This window comes from Rhipicephalus sanguineus, chromosome 2, assembly GCF_013339695.2.
Source record: "Rhipicephalus sanguineus isolate Rsan-2018 chromosome 2, BIME_Rsan_1.4, whole genome shotgun sequence".
Classification (NCBI taxonomy): Eukaryota; Metazoa; Arthropoda; class Arachnida; order Ixodida; family Ixodidae; genus Rhipicephalus; species Rhipicephalus sanguineus.
The window spans coordinates 233,810,414-233,826,975 of NC_051177.1; the positions used below are offsets into that span (position 1 = coordinate 233,810,414).

At 43.2% G+C, this 16,562-nt stretch overlaps 1 protein-coding gene and 1 non-coding gene across 2 annotated transcripts in view; one reads left to right on the plus strand and one right to left on the minus strand.

Annotated features, from left to right (window-relative positions):
* Positions 1-16,562, plus strand: part of LOC119382298 (protein O-mannosyl-transferase Tmtc3) — a 473,291-nt gene that overhangs the window by 429,296 nt on the left and 27,433 nt on the right. The window contains exon 15 of the mRNA XM_049413068.1: positions 13,846-13,929. Coding sequence (XP_049269025.1) covers positions 13,846-13,929 — 84 coding nt within the window. The remainder of the gene's footprint in view (positions 1-13,845; positions 13,930-16,562) is intronic.
* Trnap-cgg (transfer RNA proline (anticodon CGG)) lies at positions 8,085-8,157 on the minus strand. The gene has a single exon. It is a non-coding gene; the product is annotated as a tRNA-Pro (tRNA).

The following is a 16,562-nucleotide window of genomic DNA, read 5'->3' on the forward strand; positions in this document are numbered from 1 at the left end:
GCGGTTGTCCTTGGTCAATTCGAGGGTGAAATTTAAACCTTGCCTCTCATATGAGAAGGTGTTGATGATATTAGTGTCAACACTGTCAAGGTCATTACTAAAAGAGTTGCTTAATATAGCTAAAAAATCGACATAGCGGAAAACATGCAACACGGGGAATCTGGCTAGTTCTTTCTTAAGACGTTCATCAAAAAAAGCAACGAAAATGTCACCCAGCAGAGGGGCTACCATGGAAGCGATGCAAATACGTGATTTTTGTACATGAAAGTGCCCATTGTGAAAAGTTGCTGTGAAATTTAGGTAAAACTGCAACAGCTCTAAAAAAATCCTCAGTACGAACTCCAATAGTATTTTGAAACTCGACCTCCTCTTGCTCTTCGATAATTTATCTGATAACTTTATACAGTCCGCCGTGCGGAATAGAACAGAAAGGTCCTCTACATCCACAGAAAAAGCTGTGGTAGCTAGAGGCATACCCTTTTCTAGGGTCTGAACAAGTTCCTTGGTAATTCTTATGCGGTACAGATCATGCCCGAAAATTTGGTCGTGGTGTTGCTTCAGGAACGATCCATGCGCACTGGCTCGGGCAGTAATCTTGCATGACACTGTAAGAACTGAGACAGCACGAACTGTTTTCCTCGGCTAGAAAAAACAAAATTCCTTCCTAAGGCGCAAAGGAGAACAGAAAGAGAGGCCATCGAGGCATTCTTCGTCGCAAAAAGAGGTGGCTCACCTTCATTGTCAAGAAAGGAAATAGATTTCTTAGATCAGGTTCCTTCCGGGCTTGTTACGCACACATAGTATTGCCACATTTTCACAGCCTGTTGCAAGATTATCAGTGCAATTGCACCTTGTCAACTCTTCGAAATGTTCTACCTTCAAGAAGTAAACACAGTTGGAAGTCTGCACTTCATGTGTGTGTGTTCTATGTTTCTAACGTGTTGTCTTCTTTGTGCAGTTTAAATGTGTCTGCTCTAAAGAGGGAACTTTGGTAGTTATGTTACGCGTACCCTAGCAACAATGGCTATCGCGCCAATAGTCCCAAGAGCAGTGTCATCCGATATCACGATGGTTCGCACATGTCTCCCCTTGAAGTCTCCTATTTTCAATCTGTCCGAGAAATATTCTGTGCTGAAAGTGGCAGCTCACAATTTATTACAGCACTTGTGAGATTACATAGTGTGTTCTTTATTGCGATATCAATTATATGGACACCTTCGACGGGTCTTTGCCGTCGCCGTCATGTTTCGCATAAACATAAAATCGATAGCGTCGCCCTCCACCTCGTATGTTCTACCTGTGTGTAAAAGCGCGCGAGGGAGGGTGACGAACGCGGCTCAAGCAGAGATGAAACGAGCCGGACATTTCTGTCGCACGGAAGGCCGTCGATTGCTCCTCGTCCGTCAGTGCGCTACTTAAATCATCATGAATCCGTACCAACTAGCTCAAGTTTCAATTCTAGACGTTCGCAGAACACGCGGACACGCCCAAGCGTGTTTCTGCTATGCACCTTTTTAATGAACGCTCCCGTGGTGCCGCCGTAATCTCCTCTGGACTGTTGTAAATATGCGTTACCCCTCAACTTATGCTGCCGTACCCCGAGCGTGCTACTTCTACTGCTAGGCTGTGTGGTCTGACACTACTATCGCTTTGCGAAAACCACCGAGTGGCGTGGGTAGCGGAGTTGACACTCAGGTTCTTGCGCGTAGCGTGTTCGTTGGGTCGCTGCGGTTTTTGTGTCGACGCCGCTTCGTGTGGTCACCTATGCGCGCGTTTCCCGTGGGCGAGTGTTGCGTCAACGCCGCGTCAACTACATCCCTGCATGCGACGCCTCTCAGCGATCTCTAGCTAGCGCATGGTATCTCATACTGGGTTCCGTGGAACCCAGGCATTCCGTGAAGGAGATCTTAGTGTTCCGCGAGCTGCCAGAACGAATGCAACCCCTTTTACCAATATATGCAACTAATTCATTTCTTTAGACAAGCAAATTTGCATTTAACGAAGCCATCGCACGCCGCATCCGCACATCGGGTGCCTGCGGGTAGCGAGAGACCCAGGTGGTAGCATCACTAAAGGCACGTAGACTAGTGCGCGCAATGAAACTTGCACGATTTGCGGACCCGTGGTGACAGAAAGCGCGGAGCGCTGGTAATTCATGCTCGTGAGCGTTCAAACCGGTTCAAACTACGTGCACCTCGGCACTTTATGCGTTGCTTGTCGGGGGTCACGTGGCAGTTTTCATACACGGCGATTTGCCACTGCTCTATGTCGGTTTTATAATCAAAACGTGCAACGAGCGCTTTTATACGGGTAAGAGGCGTCGCTTCGTGCCGGCTGTGGGCTACACGAGCATTTAGGCTTGGCTTTACGACCGGTGTATCGATCGAAGGCCCTTTCGCTGTGCGATTGGCATGCCTCCTTTCTTGTTTTGCGGGAAATTAGACTGGCCCCTCTACGTCCGGCGCTTCGTTCGCGTGAACATGTTGCTTACGCTGCGCTGGGCCTGAAGCATGCAGTGTATGGTCGGCGCGCGCTTTACGCGACTCACGCAGCGGCGCGGGGGAGGGGGGGGGGGGGATCGCAAGACTATGTAGTGTCGGGAGTTCTACATCAACGGCGATTGCCTTCGATATTAAAGCAAAGAGAACAGGCCAACGCGGGCAGCGTTAATACTGTGGCTGCGCGCGTCGAGAGGCGTTATCAGCTGCACCCCCACCCCCCCTCCCCGCTTTCGAGTGTCTTTATGCGGAATAAACAGTTTGGGGTTCCGGGGCCAGAAAGTTCTCCAAGGGCAGAAAGTTTGAGAGCCCCTGCTTTAGCGGTTTTGCACAAGAAGGCGGCAGCGAATGGCGGTGCAGCGCGCTTCACCGCGCTTTTGTGGTCCTCTGTTAAAAGCGTGCAGTACACTTGACGCTATGCCAACCGCGCGGCTGAGCATATAGCTGGAGGCGCTTATTGTGGTTTTCTCCTGACAAAGAGTAACACTGGCCTACAGTAAGCTCTTGGGAAGCTTGAAAAGGTAAATAAGCAGACGTACAAAAAGCCAAAGCGGTTATCTGCTAAATCATGGCACTGATCTTAAGGAAAGGCCTACTGCTATGTAACTACAATTCTTTCGCAACCACAATTTTTAAAATTTTTGATAAGTATGATGTTTTTTCGGTTCTTTCCAAATGTTTGCGGTCAACCTAGTTTACAGAACATTTTTTTCAATTATTTCGTATGTTTGTTACACAGGCTAGATAAGCTCACGTGGTATGTAAAAAGGTAGTGCAGTTCGCACCTGGTGATAATATGTTAAAAAGCGAAAACTAGAAGAAGAACGGAAACTTTATTGTCAAATCAATGAGATTTGAGTCCGGCGTCTTTTTAGTGGGCCTGGGCACCCACCGCGGACGCGGTTCCGAGACCTTGTCTTGAAGCGGCTTCCTCGGCACGCTGGACGGCCCAGAGTTGTGCTGTCAGGTTCGAGCTGAGCAGTGCGGTCTTCCAGCGCGAGTGGAGGCTGGCGGTGGAAGAGACGGATGAATCGGCACTGTTCGATTTGTCTATTAAGCCCTGACACTCCCACAACATGTGGCTAAGCGTGGCAACCTCGCCACACGAGCTGCATCTGTTTGTAGTGTAAATATCTGGATACATGGCGTGCATGAGTCTGGGGTTCCTGTACGAATCTGTTTGTAATTGTCTGTAGTGTACCGCTTGCGTCCTGTTTAGCCTATCGTGAGGGGATGGGTATACGCGTCTCTGTAACTGGTAGTGTGTCGTGATATCGTGAAACCTGGTCATACGATCCTCCCACGCCCAGACGTTTGCCGTACCCCGCGGGGGCTCTTGTTCCTCCGGTGATGCTCGGTGAGTGAGGCCTCGAGCAACACGGTGAGCCGCTTCGTTTGGGGTGCTCAGTCCGGTGTGTGCCGGTATCCACAGCAAGTGCCTTCGGTTATCGAAGTCGACCTCTCCTGGATGTACGGGATGTCGCTGTAGTATGTGGCACGCCTCTTGCGAGATGCGCCCGTTCGCAAAAATTGCGAATCGCTGTTTGTGAGTCGCTGATCACGTACGTGGCCTTGGTCTGTGTGAGGGCCAGTGCTATAGCCGCTTCCTCTGCCACACACAACAGGACTAGCGCTGTACTGCATCATGAACCGACTCGCCCAAACCTACAAGTTGATGTTAAAAAGATTTCTCCAATGGCTATTTCAGTGTTATATGTGCATTCTAAGGTAATGAAAATGTGTACTTGTCCCCCCAAGTTGCTACAAATTAGTTTTTTCAAGCTCGTATAATGGCATATTAAATGCCGCTAACTGCTCCGAATCAAGGTTCTGGTCCAAAATTGAAATTTTGCTGCTCCAAAAACTGCTCTTAATTGAGTTTCAGTCGTCTCACCCCTGCTGTAGCTCAGTAGTAGAGCATCGGACGCGTTATTCGAAGGTCGTAGGCTCGGTCCCTGCCGGTGGCAAGTTATCTTTTCGTCCACTTTACTTTCTTCACATTTATATCCTAACTGCTACAAACAATATCCCCTATACTTTCTTTCGCATTATTGCCTGTTAGTTTTCATTAATATTCTGTCTAGCAAAGAAAAACGAGACCTTAAAGGTCGTCTTCTTTCCTGCACCATAGCACAGCCATGTTTTGTATAGTATAGCAATGGGTGGAAAAGCGAAGGGAGGGTGAGGGAAACGATTATAGAGACATGCAGGTGGTCAAACGAAGAGGAGGTTCGTTCAGTGCTTAACCATGCACATGTTCGCCTAGGTCACTTTGCATTTCGTCGCTGAGGCTTTCCCTCAGCTCTGCTCTACATTGGCCTGTACGGCATTGAGTCAGTTGAAGCCACGCATAAATTGTAGAGTTACGCGAGATCGGATCCAAAAGAGTTCCCTGCTAGCCTTCCTTCGTATAACATTACAATTTGTGGCTATCGCATTCATTGCTTCTACCCTTGTGGCGAAGCTGATTTTTTCTATAGTTTTCCAAAAAAAATCTTTGGAAATTCAGTCTGATATGCGACTAAAACTGTTATGGCATAGAGTGTATTACAAGTATGCCAAAACTCTGCTCTGCAGAAGAGGGCAGTTCTCGACACTTATCTCGGGGCATTGTGTCATGGAATGGAAGGGCCAGTGCAGTGGCACAGCTCCCAGGCCACCGGCAGCACTATGTGCATGGTCTTGTTCACCTGTCCGCTGTGAAAGGATGTTTCCCATAATTCCTGAAACGAGGTGACTGGGCGATGCAGTGGATCTTGCTAGGCTCCGCCTGCAACCAACAACATCCACCCGCTTCTGTTTGCACATCTCTGTGAATTCCTTCTGCATGGCGAAAACAGTTGCTTCACATTTTTTAGTCTGTTCTTGACATAACGTTTGTGGCGTAAGGACAGTTCCATCTGCAAAAGCCCCAGTTGCTCATCTTTAGAACCAGGTTAATTTCTGTTATCATTAGAACTGCTCTGGGCAACAGACACAGATCTCAGAGGCTTTGCATTTCCTAACTAGTGTGTCATAGGCACCATCGAGTTGCAAATACAGATCTCATAGGCCATGCTTTTGCTTCTGGGAACCTGAAAATCATTATGGGTGTCGCGTGCCCAGTTCAGGGTGCAATCATTATGTGGGAAAAAAAACAGCAGATTTTGGCAACAAATTTCAGGCGCAGGCACTTCTAGATTGGGCCTTGATGTAGTTCCTGATCAGGCTGTGGGGCGGGAGGGGGATGTGGGCGCTTTCCTAGAAAGGCTGGAAAATTTGAAATTAGCAGTGAAATTGTAGGAGATGCTTGCTCGAAATTTTACTGCAATTTATCAAGACCTGTATTTTCTCCACGTCGCCACTCAACTGCAGTAGTAGAAAAATGGCACGAACAGACTTGAGATAGCAGTAGATGTATTAGCAGCGCAGCTTGACCTACATACGACTCGTTTTAGTACATTTCAAAAAGGACCATTTTTCACCAACCACAAGGAGCAAGGGCACACAGCCTATCTAAATTAGATAGATTGACGACTACCTTGGTAGGCCTCACCTCTTTTTTTTTATGTACATCACTGCACTCCACTTACTTGCAGTGTTGCTTCTATAATATACAAATTATTTAATTAGGGGTGTGCGAATATTCGAGTTTCGAATTCGAATCTAATAATACTTAATCGAATAATTCGATTCGACTTTCGAATAGCTTGTATTCGAAGTTTCGAATAATTTGACAAGACAAATATCTAAATCTCGGCAAAGGGCAATGGTGCAACTTGGTTAGGGTGGGGTGGCTAAAACTAACGCTAACGTCGTTACAGTAGGCCTTTCGTTAAAGGTTTCACCTATATCCTGGTTCAAAAGCGAGCACATATGTTTATTTTAAAGCAGATTATGTCATTTCTGCATGTCATGGCTCCAGCAAAGATGGCCAGGGAACAGTCTGGGAGACTGTCAAACTGCTAGCGTCAAAAAATAACCAGCACACTGAGCTCACAGCTTATAGACCTTGTCAACGAAGGCTCCCTGGGAGCCGCCATAAGCCTCTCTGGGCTGTTGTTAACATGTTAAATACCAGTAAACCAAAAGACATAGATGGTTTCCAGAATAAACCTATGAAGCATGTAATTGATCTATTGGCCCCTCCTCTTTCTTACATTTTCAACCTTTGTCTAAATCAGGCTGTCTTTCCCCGCGGATTGCAAGCCGCACGTGTGACGGTGTTATTTAATAAAGGTAATAAAAATGGCATGGGTAACTATCGCCCTATATCTATTCTTCCGGTATTTTCAAAATTACTCGAAAAAATAATTTTATATCGATTTGCTGAATTTGAAGAAAAACATAACTTTATAATACCGTTCTAATTTGGTTTCCGCAAACGTCTTAGCACTGAATTGGCGTTATTAGCTCAAAAAGACTTAATATAACGGCACTTAACGGAAATAAATTAGTCCTAGGAATTTTCGTCGACTTCGCTAAAGCAATCGATCTTATAAACCACACCCTTTTAATAGAGAAACTGTTACACTATGGCTACCGCGGCAAAGCGCCACACCTCATTAAATCCTACCTACAACATCGTATCCAGAGAGTCGACATAGACCAGGATCTATCTAGTCCACTCGTCGTGTCTTCAGGAGTGCCACGAGGCAGTATCTTGGGCCCATTCCTTTTTAATCTCTATATTAATAATATTATCAACATAAACCTTCAGGCAAAATATATAATTTACGCGGATGATACTAGCATCTTTTTAATAGGGAATACGGTTGATGAATTAATCGATGAAGCCAACTTAACCTTACAGAAGTTAGACGAATGGGCACGTCAAAACAGTTTTAAATTAAATACAAATAAAACAAAAACAATGTTATTTCGTAGTAAAACTAACAGATTACGGTTAATAAAGATATAACAACTCATCGCCCTCGTATCCAGCTTTAAAACATTAGGCGTTGTCTTCCAGGAAACATTATGCTGCGATGCACATGTCGATTGCCGAGCAACAAAGCTGTCTCATGTGATTGGTATTGTTTACCGCAATCGCCATATACTGCCTAGAATGTCATGATGCTAATTTTCAACAGTTTGTTTAAGCCCCGACTTAATTACTGTCATTTAGTTTGGGCCACCACTACTCAACGAAATCTACACATAATACAGGTTCCGCAAAAAAAGTTCCTACGCACAATTGAAAATGTCCCTAGTCACTTCCACACACGCGAGTATTTCTTCAAATACAGGGTACTGCCAGCCACAACACTATATGATTACCCTTTGTGTAGGGCGTATAAACAAGAGTTCAAAACTAGATCGGATTTTCTTAAGCACCTCTCCAGGTTACAAGAAAACACCCCTATATATGCAACACGTGAAAGGGAATATTGGAACATACCAATAGTGCGAACAACATATGGAAAACAAACACTCGGAAATAACTTACCAAGACTATTACACAGAGTAATTTGCTAAGGGCTACAATTAGAGAACATAATATTAATGAGAACTAACAGACAATAACGCCAAGGAAAGTACAGGGGGTGTTATTTGTAGTATTTAGAATATAAATGTGAAGAAAGTAAAGTGGACGAAAAGATGAGTTGCCGCCGGCAGGGACCGAACCTGCGACCTTCGAATAACCGCGTCCGATGCTCTACCACTGAGCTACGGCGGCGGTCATCCTCCCGTCCACTTTCTGGGGTATATATGTTGATTTAAACCTAGGAGTGTTAGTCAGCACCAATCGCAGACATGGCGGCGTGTGGAACACTCTTTTTTTTTTTGCCTGTTGGCGTGTCTTTTAAAGAACATGTCTTTTAAAGCTATACGTAGTTATTTTGAACTCAACACAGATACTCTTGAAAAACATTCTACTGATGCCTCTCACTTGTAAATCTTGCACATGTGTATATGTTTTTTTTTCTTTTTTGGTGTTCTACAATAAGCAACGTTACGTGTGAATAATGTCATTATCTTGCATTTTTTTCTTTTTATGTGCAAAGGATTGCAATTTTGTAAAATTAGACATTATTGTACTTTTTTCTATATGTGTCTTGTGTTATATATTGCTGAATTATGTTTATATATTGTTAACATATCGCTGCTGTTTAGACTGCTGCTTTCTTTCTATATGCGTCTTTTTTCTATATTAATGAGAACTAACAACGAGCAAAGAAACTAACAAAGAAAAACAAGCCCTTAAAAGTCACCTTGTTTCCTTTTTTTTCTATATGCGTCTTGTGTTATATATTGCTCAATTATGTTGAATGTTGTTAATATATGGCTGCTCTTAGCGCCAATGAGGGGGCCGGCGGCCTCGTCAAGCTGTCTAAAAGACAGCTTTTTCCGCCCGCCCCTTCGTATCAGTCACTGTATTGATGCGAAAATAAAAGTCATTGTCATTTTGAAATAGTGGAAATAGCATGGAGCTGAACTTTATTTATTTATTTATTTGAATATACTGCAGCCCTAATGCAGGGGCTATAGCAGGAGTGGATGAGTTATACAAAACTAATACAACAGAGCAAAAACAACAACAATAAAACTGAAATACATAGGCAATACATAAGAAAACATCACTTTGCATATTACAAACTAGATATTTACATATTTTCTACGTGGGTAATAGCGGCAAGCAATGAAATCTTGTAACGGTAGGGAACGAACTACTGCCCGGTAAGGAATTCCAGAGGTCTATTGTACGTGGGAAAAAGCTAAATTTGAATGGTGTGTAGTACGAGCGAATAAAGGCTTTTAGTTCAGGATGTGAGAGCTGCGGGTGCAAGTTTCTTCCGAAATGATATTAATTACTAACCAGGGATACTAGGAGAGGAGTTGATGACTGTATAGTAATAGTTGTTAAGATTCGATTTGATAACGAGAGTGCAATGGTACAATGTTCAGTGATTGCAGAGCCTGTGTTGGTGAGAAGTTTGGCGGTAGTTGCGGCACATGAAGCGGAATGTGCTTTACGTTGAACGCTATCAAGGATTTTTAGGTCACATTGTGGTATAAGGGTACCAAACGACAGATGCGTATTCTGGAATAGGGCGAATCAACGTCCTTTATCACAGAAGTGTAGTATGGGGTATCGCGGGGGGATTTAGCAATCCAAGTATAGGGATTAGCCATCACAAGCTATTGCCAAAATCAGTCGATAACCTACCTTGCCATCCCTGCTACTGAGGCGCGCATGTTTTCAACTGCAGGAAACATTGTGGCGAGAGAGCCAGCTCACGTGAAACAGCTTCTGTGTCTGCGGGACGATTTGTAATCTTTCAGTCAGTCACTCACCGAGTCGTGTGCTCGAGGACGTGAGCAGATTTCATTTCTTTCATCTTTCTTTCAATTTTCAATGAAATATTTTCCATTCGATATGTTTGGCCACTATTCAGCTTTATTCGATTCGAGATGAAATTTCACTATTCGCACACCCCTATATTTAATGTCAACCTCAGCTTGGATAAAATCTCAATCTCAATATGGAGGAAATCCAGGCCTTGATAAATTACTGTAAAATTTTGAGCAAGCACCCTGTCCAGTTTCACTGCTAATTTCAAATTTTCGAGCAGTTTCAGGAAAGCGTCCTCATCTCCCTCCCGCTCCATACCCTGATCATGCACCACATCGAGGCCCAATCTAGAAGTGCCGGCACCTGAAATTTCTCGTCAAAACTTGATGTTTTTTTTTGCAGAGTGATGGCACCCTCATTGAGTTATAACTCAGCACAATCTGGTTTGAGATCAGCTTTCTCAACCGAAAGCCCTCTTTTGTTTCAGAAATAATTGATTCTCAAAAATATTGAAGCAAAAGTTCACACTACAGATATTTTTAGATATATCGAAGGCCATCGACAAAAATAACGACGATACGTTATTAAGAAAACTGCAGCGTTATGGCATTCGTGGTGTAGTTATCGATCAAATTCAAAGCTATTTAACAAAGAAACACCAGTGTGTATCTACAAGCAGGGCAATCTCTTCTGTGCAAACTGTTAAATATGGTGTTCCCCAAGCCAGCATATTGGGACCTATTTTGTTTATCATAATTGTAAATGATATTGTACATGTTGACCCTTCAGCCCAATATAATCTATGTAGATAACACAAGCCTATTGTTTTCCGCTTCATAAATAAATTATCTTGTGGATGTAGCGAACTCAATATTACAAAATAATATACACTTGGGCTCTTAAAAATTATTTGCTTATAAGCTGCTCCAAAACTCAAGTTTTCTTTTTCGCTCAAAATCCTCACTTAATGAGCTCACCAGTTCCTACAACCTCAGCTAAATAACAGCAAAATCGAATTCTCTTCTCCCACGAAATCTTTAGACATTCTTTTTGATGAGCATATGAAATGAGATTACCATACGGAGCTTTGATACAATAAACTTTGCAAGGTCTTAGGTGTGTTGAGAAAATGCCAGCATGTACTGCCAGTTCCTAGAAACATTTTGGTATTTAATGCACTCTGTAGTGCTTTTTTTTGCGCGAAACAACACCACAAGGAAGAAGACAGGACAGAGCGCTACTCTCAGCTGGCATCATCTATTGCGTCACTACACTCTTCATACCAACCAGATACCGACAGGACATGCATATTGTACAACCATGTGCAGCAGCCACCACAACTTGATCAACCGAGCACACTCATGATTGCGCATTCAAAAATGAAAATTCGTTGCTGATTAAAGAAGGAACACTAATGCACTGCGAACCGAATGACTGCATGAAAAACGCTGCTTATAATTCTCGGGCATTGGTGTCACGGCTCTCCAAGGTGTCCTAAACAAAGCTTGGAATTTGCACTTTTCGCAGTGTTCAGCTAAGTGGGAGCCTGTACCAGTCGGCAGGGCTCGCTCATGTTCTCTAAGGCGCTCACTAACACAGCGGCCTGACTGACCTGTGGCAAAGTGTATAAGACAGGCCGCTGTGCTATCCTCTCATTGGGAAACACCGGTGCCCCGGTTTCACGTTAGTGGGTGTATAGTATAATATAGCAAGGGATGGGAAAGGGAAGCGAGGGCACTCCTAGTGTGTAGCTGCCCCATTTTTTCTTTATGTCATTAAGGGCCCTTTAACAATTTTCAGGGTCCCTAAAGTGTAAAATGCAATGTATCTCACGAAATACTGCAATGAACTTCAAGCTCTAGCGCTTCAACCAGCTGAAAGGATTTGCTTTAATTTCACTATAGATATTTGTTTATATTTGCTTATATTCGTTGCTTTTGTCTTTTCGATTACACGAATGCGAAACAAAATATCGTCAATTGATCACTGAACGCATTTGGTTACTGTTGCAAGTTTGTGTCCAGTAATGTCTGGTTATTCTTTTAGGGCTACGTATAAATTTGTGCAATCATAATATAATGTAGTCCTTCAAGTTCCTCAGCGTAAGCTTTGATGCAAGGTATGTCTGTACGAATGCTCCCGAGGCAGCTCGTGAAAGTTCCTTCCAATTTTAGGTAGTACCTAAAGCTGTCTTTCCTGCTATCTGTTCTCATTGAAAAGCAATTGTTTGCGTGTAATTGGTTGCTGAGGAAATTGAACTACAGTAATGTTATCATGGGAAAAAACAATTTATTGGCACCAGACAATTGAAGTATGTTGAATCTACTCAGTTTTTCACTAATTCGCAGCTTGGATTCCGGCAGGGCCGCTCATGTATAACGCAACTAGCATAATTACAACATGATATGCTAACAACACTTGACAGCAATAACTCAATTGACGCATTGTTTCTTGACTTTCGCAAAGCGCTTCACACGGTACCCCATAATCTTCTAGCCATCAAACTAGCTTTCATAAACATAGATCCTAAACTACAAACCTGGATCCGAAATTATTTATGTAGTTGCGAACAGTGTGTCGTTCTCAACGCAGCAAGATCATCATATGTCAGCGTAACTTCAGGCTTGTTGCAAGGTAGCGTTCGGGGTCCGCTTTCATTCCTTGTCTACATAAACGACATAACAGATAACATAAACTCCAGCATGAAATTATTTGCATATGACTGCGTTATCTATCGACAAGTTGCATCACCCCACAGATGTAGAACCACTACAGGAGCACAATAACGCCTTGGTGCCCTAACTGGAACATGTGCTTAAATATTTCAAAATGCACATCAGTTTTGCGAGAAACATTAGCAAAATCCAAAGCTCCTATAATAATACCAGTAGCATTGCAGTTACGAAAGTATCGGAATGTAGGTACTTAGGAGGTTGTTTAACAAACACAATGAACTGCAACAAGCACACAGATCAAATGATATCAGAAGCGAGTAAAATGCTATTCTTCTTTCGCAGAAACTTTAAATGCGCGACAAAATAAGTAAAGGAGACTTTATACATACTGCAGGTGTGGTCAATACTCGACTGTGCTTACATCATTTAGGATCCTCCTCAGATGTACGTCGCAGACAAAATAGAAAAGGTTCAAAACCAGGCTGCTCGATTTATCAGCAACAACCGCAATCCCTGTGCCATCATATCGAAAATAAAGGCCACATTAGGATGGGAGACACTACAATCAAGACAAAAACTTCGCCTGCCATTCCTACGCAGTATGTATTATAACAAAACAGGAGTCACCAAAACAGATTATCTGTTAGCACCAACGTATCGCTCAGCACATTGCCAACGCACACATAAAATAAACGAATATCCCTTTGTGTCTGCTAGTTTTTGGAACTCCTTTTGAAATACAAACAAAGAATGGAATCATCTTCCAGAAGTGATAGTAAGCGTAACTTATGACACACACACAAGTGACACACTCCCTGTCCCGTCCTCGTCGATTCAGTATTGCGCTTAACGTTATGCATGATAATAATGTATTCTTTTCTCTGTTAGGACCAGTGGCACATGTGGGACATATTGCAGTGTTGTGCCATCAGCGTGCTGTGCTGTGCGTTTTTAAACGGTAATTATTGTTATATGCTGCGCTCTGTTGTGTACTTCAATTCAGCAATGTGTTTACAATGTGTCGACTCGCAATGTGTACAATCTATCAATTGTACATTTGTTTTTTGTTGTATTCACCATTGTTATTATAGTCAAGCAATCTGTGGCTCGTGCATTGCATTTTTGTTGTGCTTGCCATTTTTATTATACTCAAGCAACATGTCTGACTTTTGTAATCATAGTATTTCACCCATCCCCCCTGCGTAATGCCAACACCGCATTGCAGGTATCTCTGTAAATAGATAAAAAATGTAACTGTTTACATTTTTTTCGCAGAACCATGAGTATTCCAGCTTGTCAGGTTATACTTGCTGGAGAAACGGCATCAGAAAGAGGACCTGTTTCTGCAGCAAACACATGTAGGCTGGCTATGTAACAAATCATATTCTCTTTTCAGTATCACCCGGACCACATTAAAGGACTCATCCTTCTGGGTGACATCTACATAAACCACATGAAGGATCTGGACAAGGCGCAGCAGGTACTGTCCTTTGCCATTTGAGGGGCAAAATTTTTGAAATATTTCTTTCTTAATGTAGAAAGTTTCAAGAAGTATTTTTTTAAATATTACCGTATTTACTCGAATAATGGTCGCACTCACGTAATGATTGCACCCTGAATTCTGTCATCAAAATTGGATTTTCTTTTTCATCCCGCGTAATGATCGCTTCCCGAACTTACCATCGTGGCGATGGCACTTATTGCCATAAGGTATGGCTGCAAGACGAAAGCCTCTGCCAAGGATCTGCCCTATTCTGGGCGAGCCATTTTGTCCCTGTGAACTCCTTAATTTCACTGCTCCACATATCTTGCTGCCGTCCTTGGCTACGTTTCCATCTCTTGGTATCCATTCTGTCACTGACGATCGCTTACAATATGCACTACGTGGCCCAACCATGTCGACTTCTTTACTTCTGTGAATGTCAACAAGAACATCAGCTTCCTCTGTTTGTTCACTGCCTTTTTACCTCTTACTGTTATGCCTATCATTTTTTGTTCCACTGCACACTGCGTGTTCCTTAACTCTTTCTCTAGTTTTTTGTTATCCTCCAAGTTTCAGCCCTCTCTCAGTATGCATTGACTTTAAATTTTTCGTTGTAAGTAGAGCGGCAGTTTTCCTGTCAAGATTTGGTAATACCTGCCGAACGCCCATTTCTGCACTGAGGTGATTCTCCGTTTGGTGGGCAGGCTCCCATTTTAGTAGTTGAGCTAGGTATCTTGCCCAAAACACATTGTTTTTCCTTTGCTAGACTGCTAATAATTACTCTTGTCTTCAGCATATCCACTTTTAGCCCTACTTTAATAATACGGAAAAGCGGGCTAGTTGGTATTGCTGCATATTGGAACTTTAGCGCACACACACGAGGACACACAAGAAAGAACACACGGACTGCGCTGGTCCGTGTGCTCTTTCTTGTGTGTCCTCGTGTGTGTGCGCTAAAGTTCCAATATGCAGCCCTACTTTATTTAATTGCCACCACTGTTTCCACTCATCACTGGTGCATGAAAACAGTATCCAAATTGCACTGCATAAGAACACGCTAGGTAGTTCGGCCATTTTGGTTTAATTTGAAAGACGCACTCGTATATTATTTGTTCCTAGTGGAAGAACTCTGCTCCTGTGGCGAAGCCATTTCTTTTAAATTGAAAAATGCTCGCACAGCATTGGTGTGTTTTCATGACGCGGGGTAAATTATCTCCTTCCTATTGAATGCTGAAGGATTCGTCAGTGGCACATCACGGCAATATCCACCATTTCGCAGAGAAGCCTAACTGATGATCGTGCAATGTCAGGTGATTATAAGAACGGCTTTGAGGAAGACATGAAAACAGCTGCTGCAGATTTCCACCTCCATGAGCCGAGTGAAAAGAAAGAGCTCCAAGGAGAATGATGATTCCCAACACAGCTGGCAACCAGAAACTCGTGGCTGTTGTCCCAACAGCCAGCAATCCCTTCCCTCTGTCCTCAAAAATCTTCAGCGCATCCACTACTTGTTTCCTCAACTCACCCTTTGGAGCAATTATAAAAAAAAACATTGAAACACCTTCGATTAAATGCAGTCTAAATCTTTTTCTAATGACCTGTCCATCGAACTTGGAAATGCTGTGCTGGTGCGTGCAATTATTATGAGGCACGATGTATCGGGAGGCTGCAGATTAATTTTAATCACCTGCAAGTCTTTAATGTGCATCTCAATCTAAGTGTGCGTGTGTTTGTGCTCGCATGCATACCTGCCAAGTTTCCCACTTTACCTCTGCCCAATCCTTTCGATTACCATAAAACTCCCAATAAACAGTCCCTGATGAAATGAAAATAACACAAGCTGCCGTGGGTGATGTAAAGGGAGGCCTTCGCATGGCCATTTACGAAGGCCCATATTACCTTGGCAAGCAGTGCATGCATGCAGCACATGCATAGTTTGCTTCGCACAATGCTATGGGGTGTAGCGTGCCAAGTGTGGCAAGCACATTTTACCCTGTGTAATTAACCTATAATTACACACAAGCTATAATTACAAGCTCTGGTATGATTGCCATTGAGAGCTTTACTGCAATCATTCAGAGCTGTGTATGACGTCACTGCAGTCCTGAGCAGCAAGACATAGAAACACTTGCATTTTTTTGTCACCCTCTCCTCTCGTTTTGCAAACCTCCCGATTTTTAAGGTCCTTAGGTATGCATGTGCACGCCGATGTGAGTACTTTTCACCGCAATCTACTGATGTTAGTTTTATGAATTAAAGAAAAAACAAGAAGCTTTCATGTCTTTAAGGTTTTTCTTCCCCAAGCCATGCTTACCTCAAAGCTGCCACCCTGCATGATATGGAATTGTTTATTTTCAACAAGGTGGGTAACAGAAGTGAAGCCTTGTTTGAGGACGACGACAGGAGAGGGTGTGGGCATACAAGCATGGCCTTTACAAAGCTTGCTGTTTATAATAACAGAGAGCTGAGCTAGTTGGTAATTATTCATTCTAAAAAGACAGGGCGTGCAAACACGGACAGGACACCACAAACACCGACTAACAACTGAAGAGACGCACAACGGCCGAAAAGAAAGAAGGCACGAAAACTTATCTGCGCATGCCCATGCACCAGGCGAACCTATCAATCCG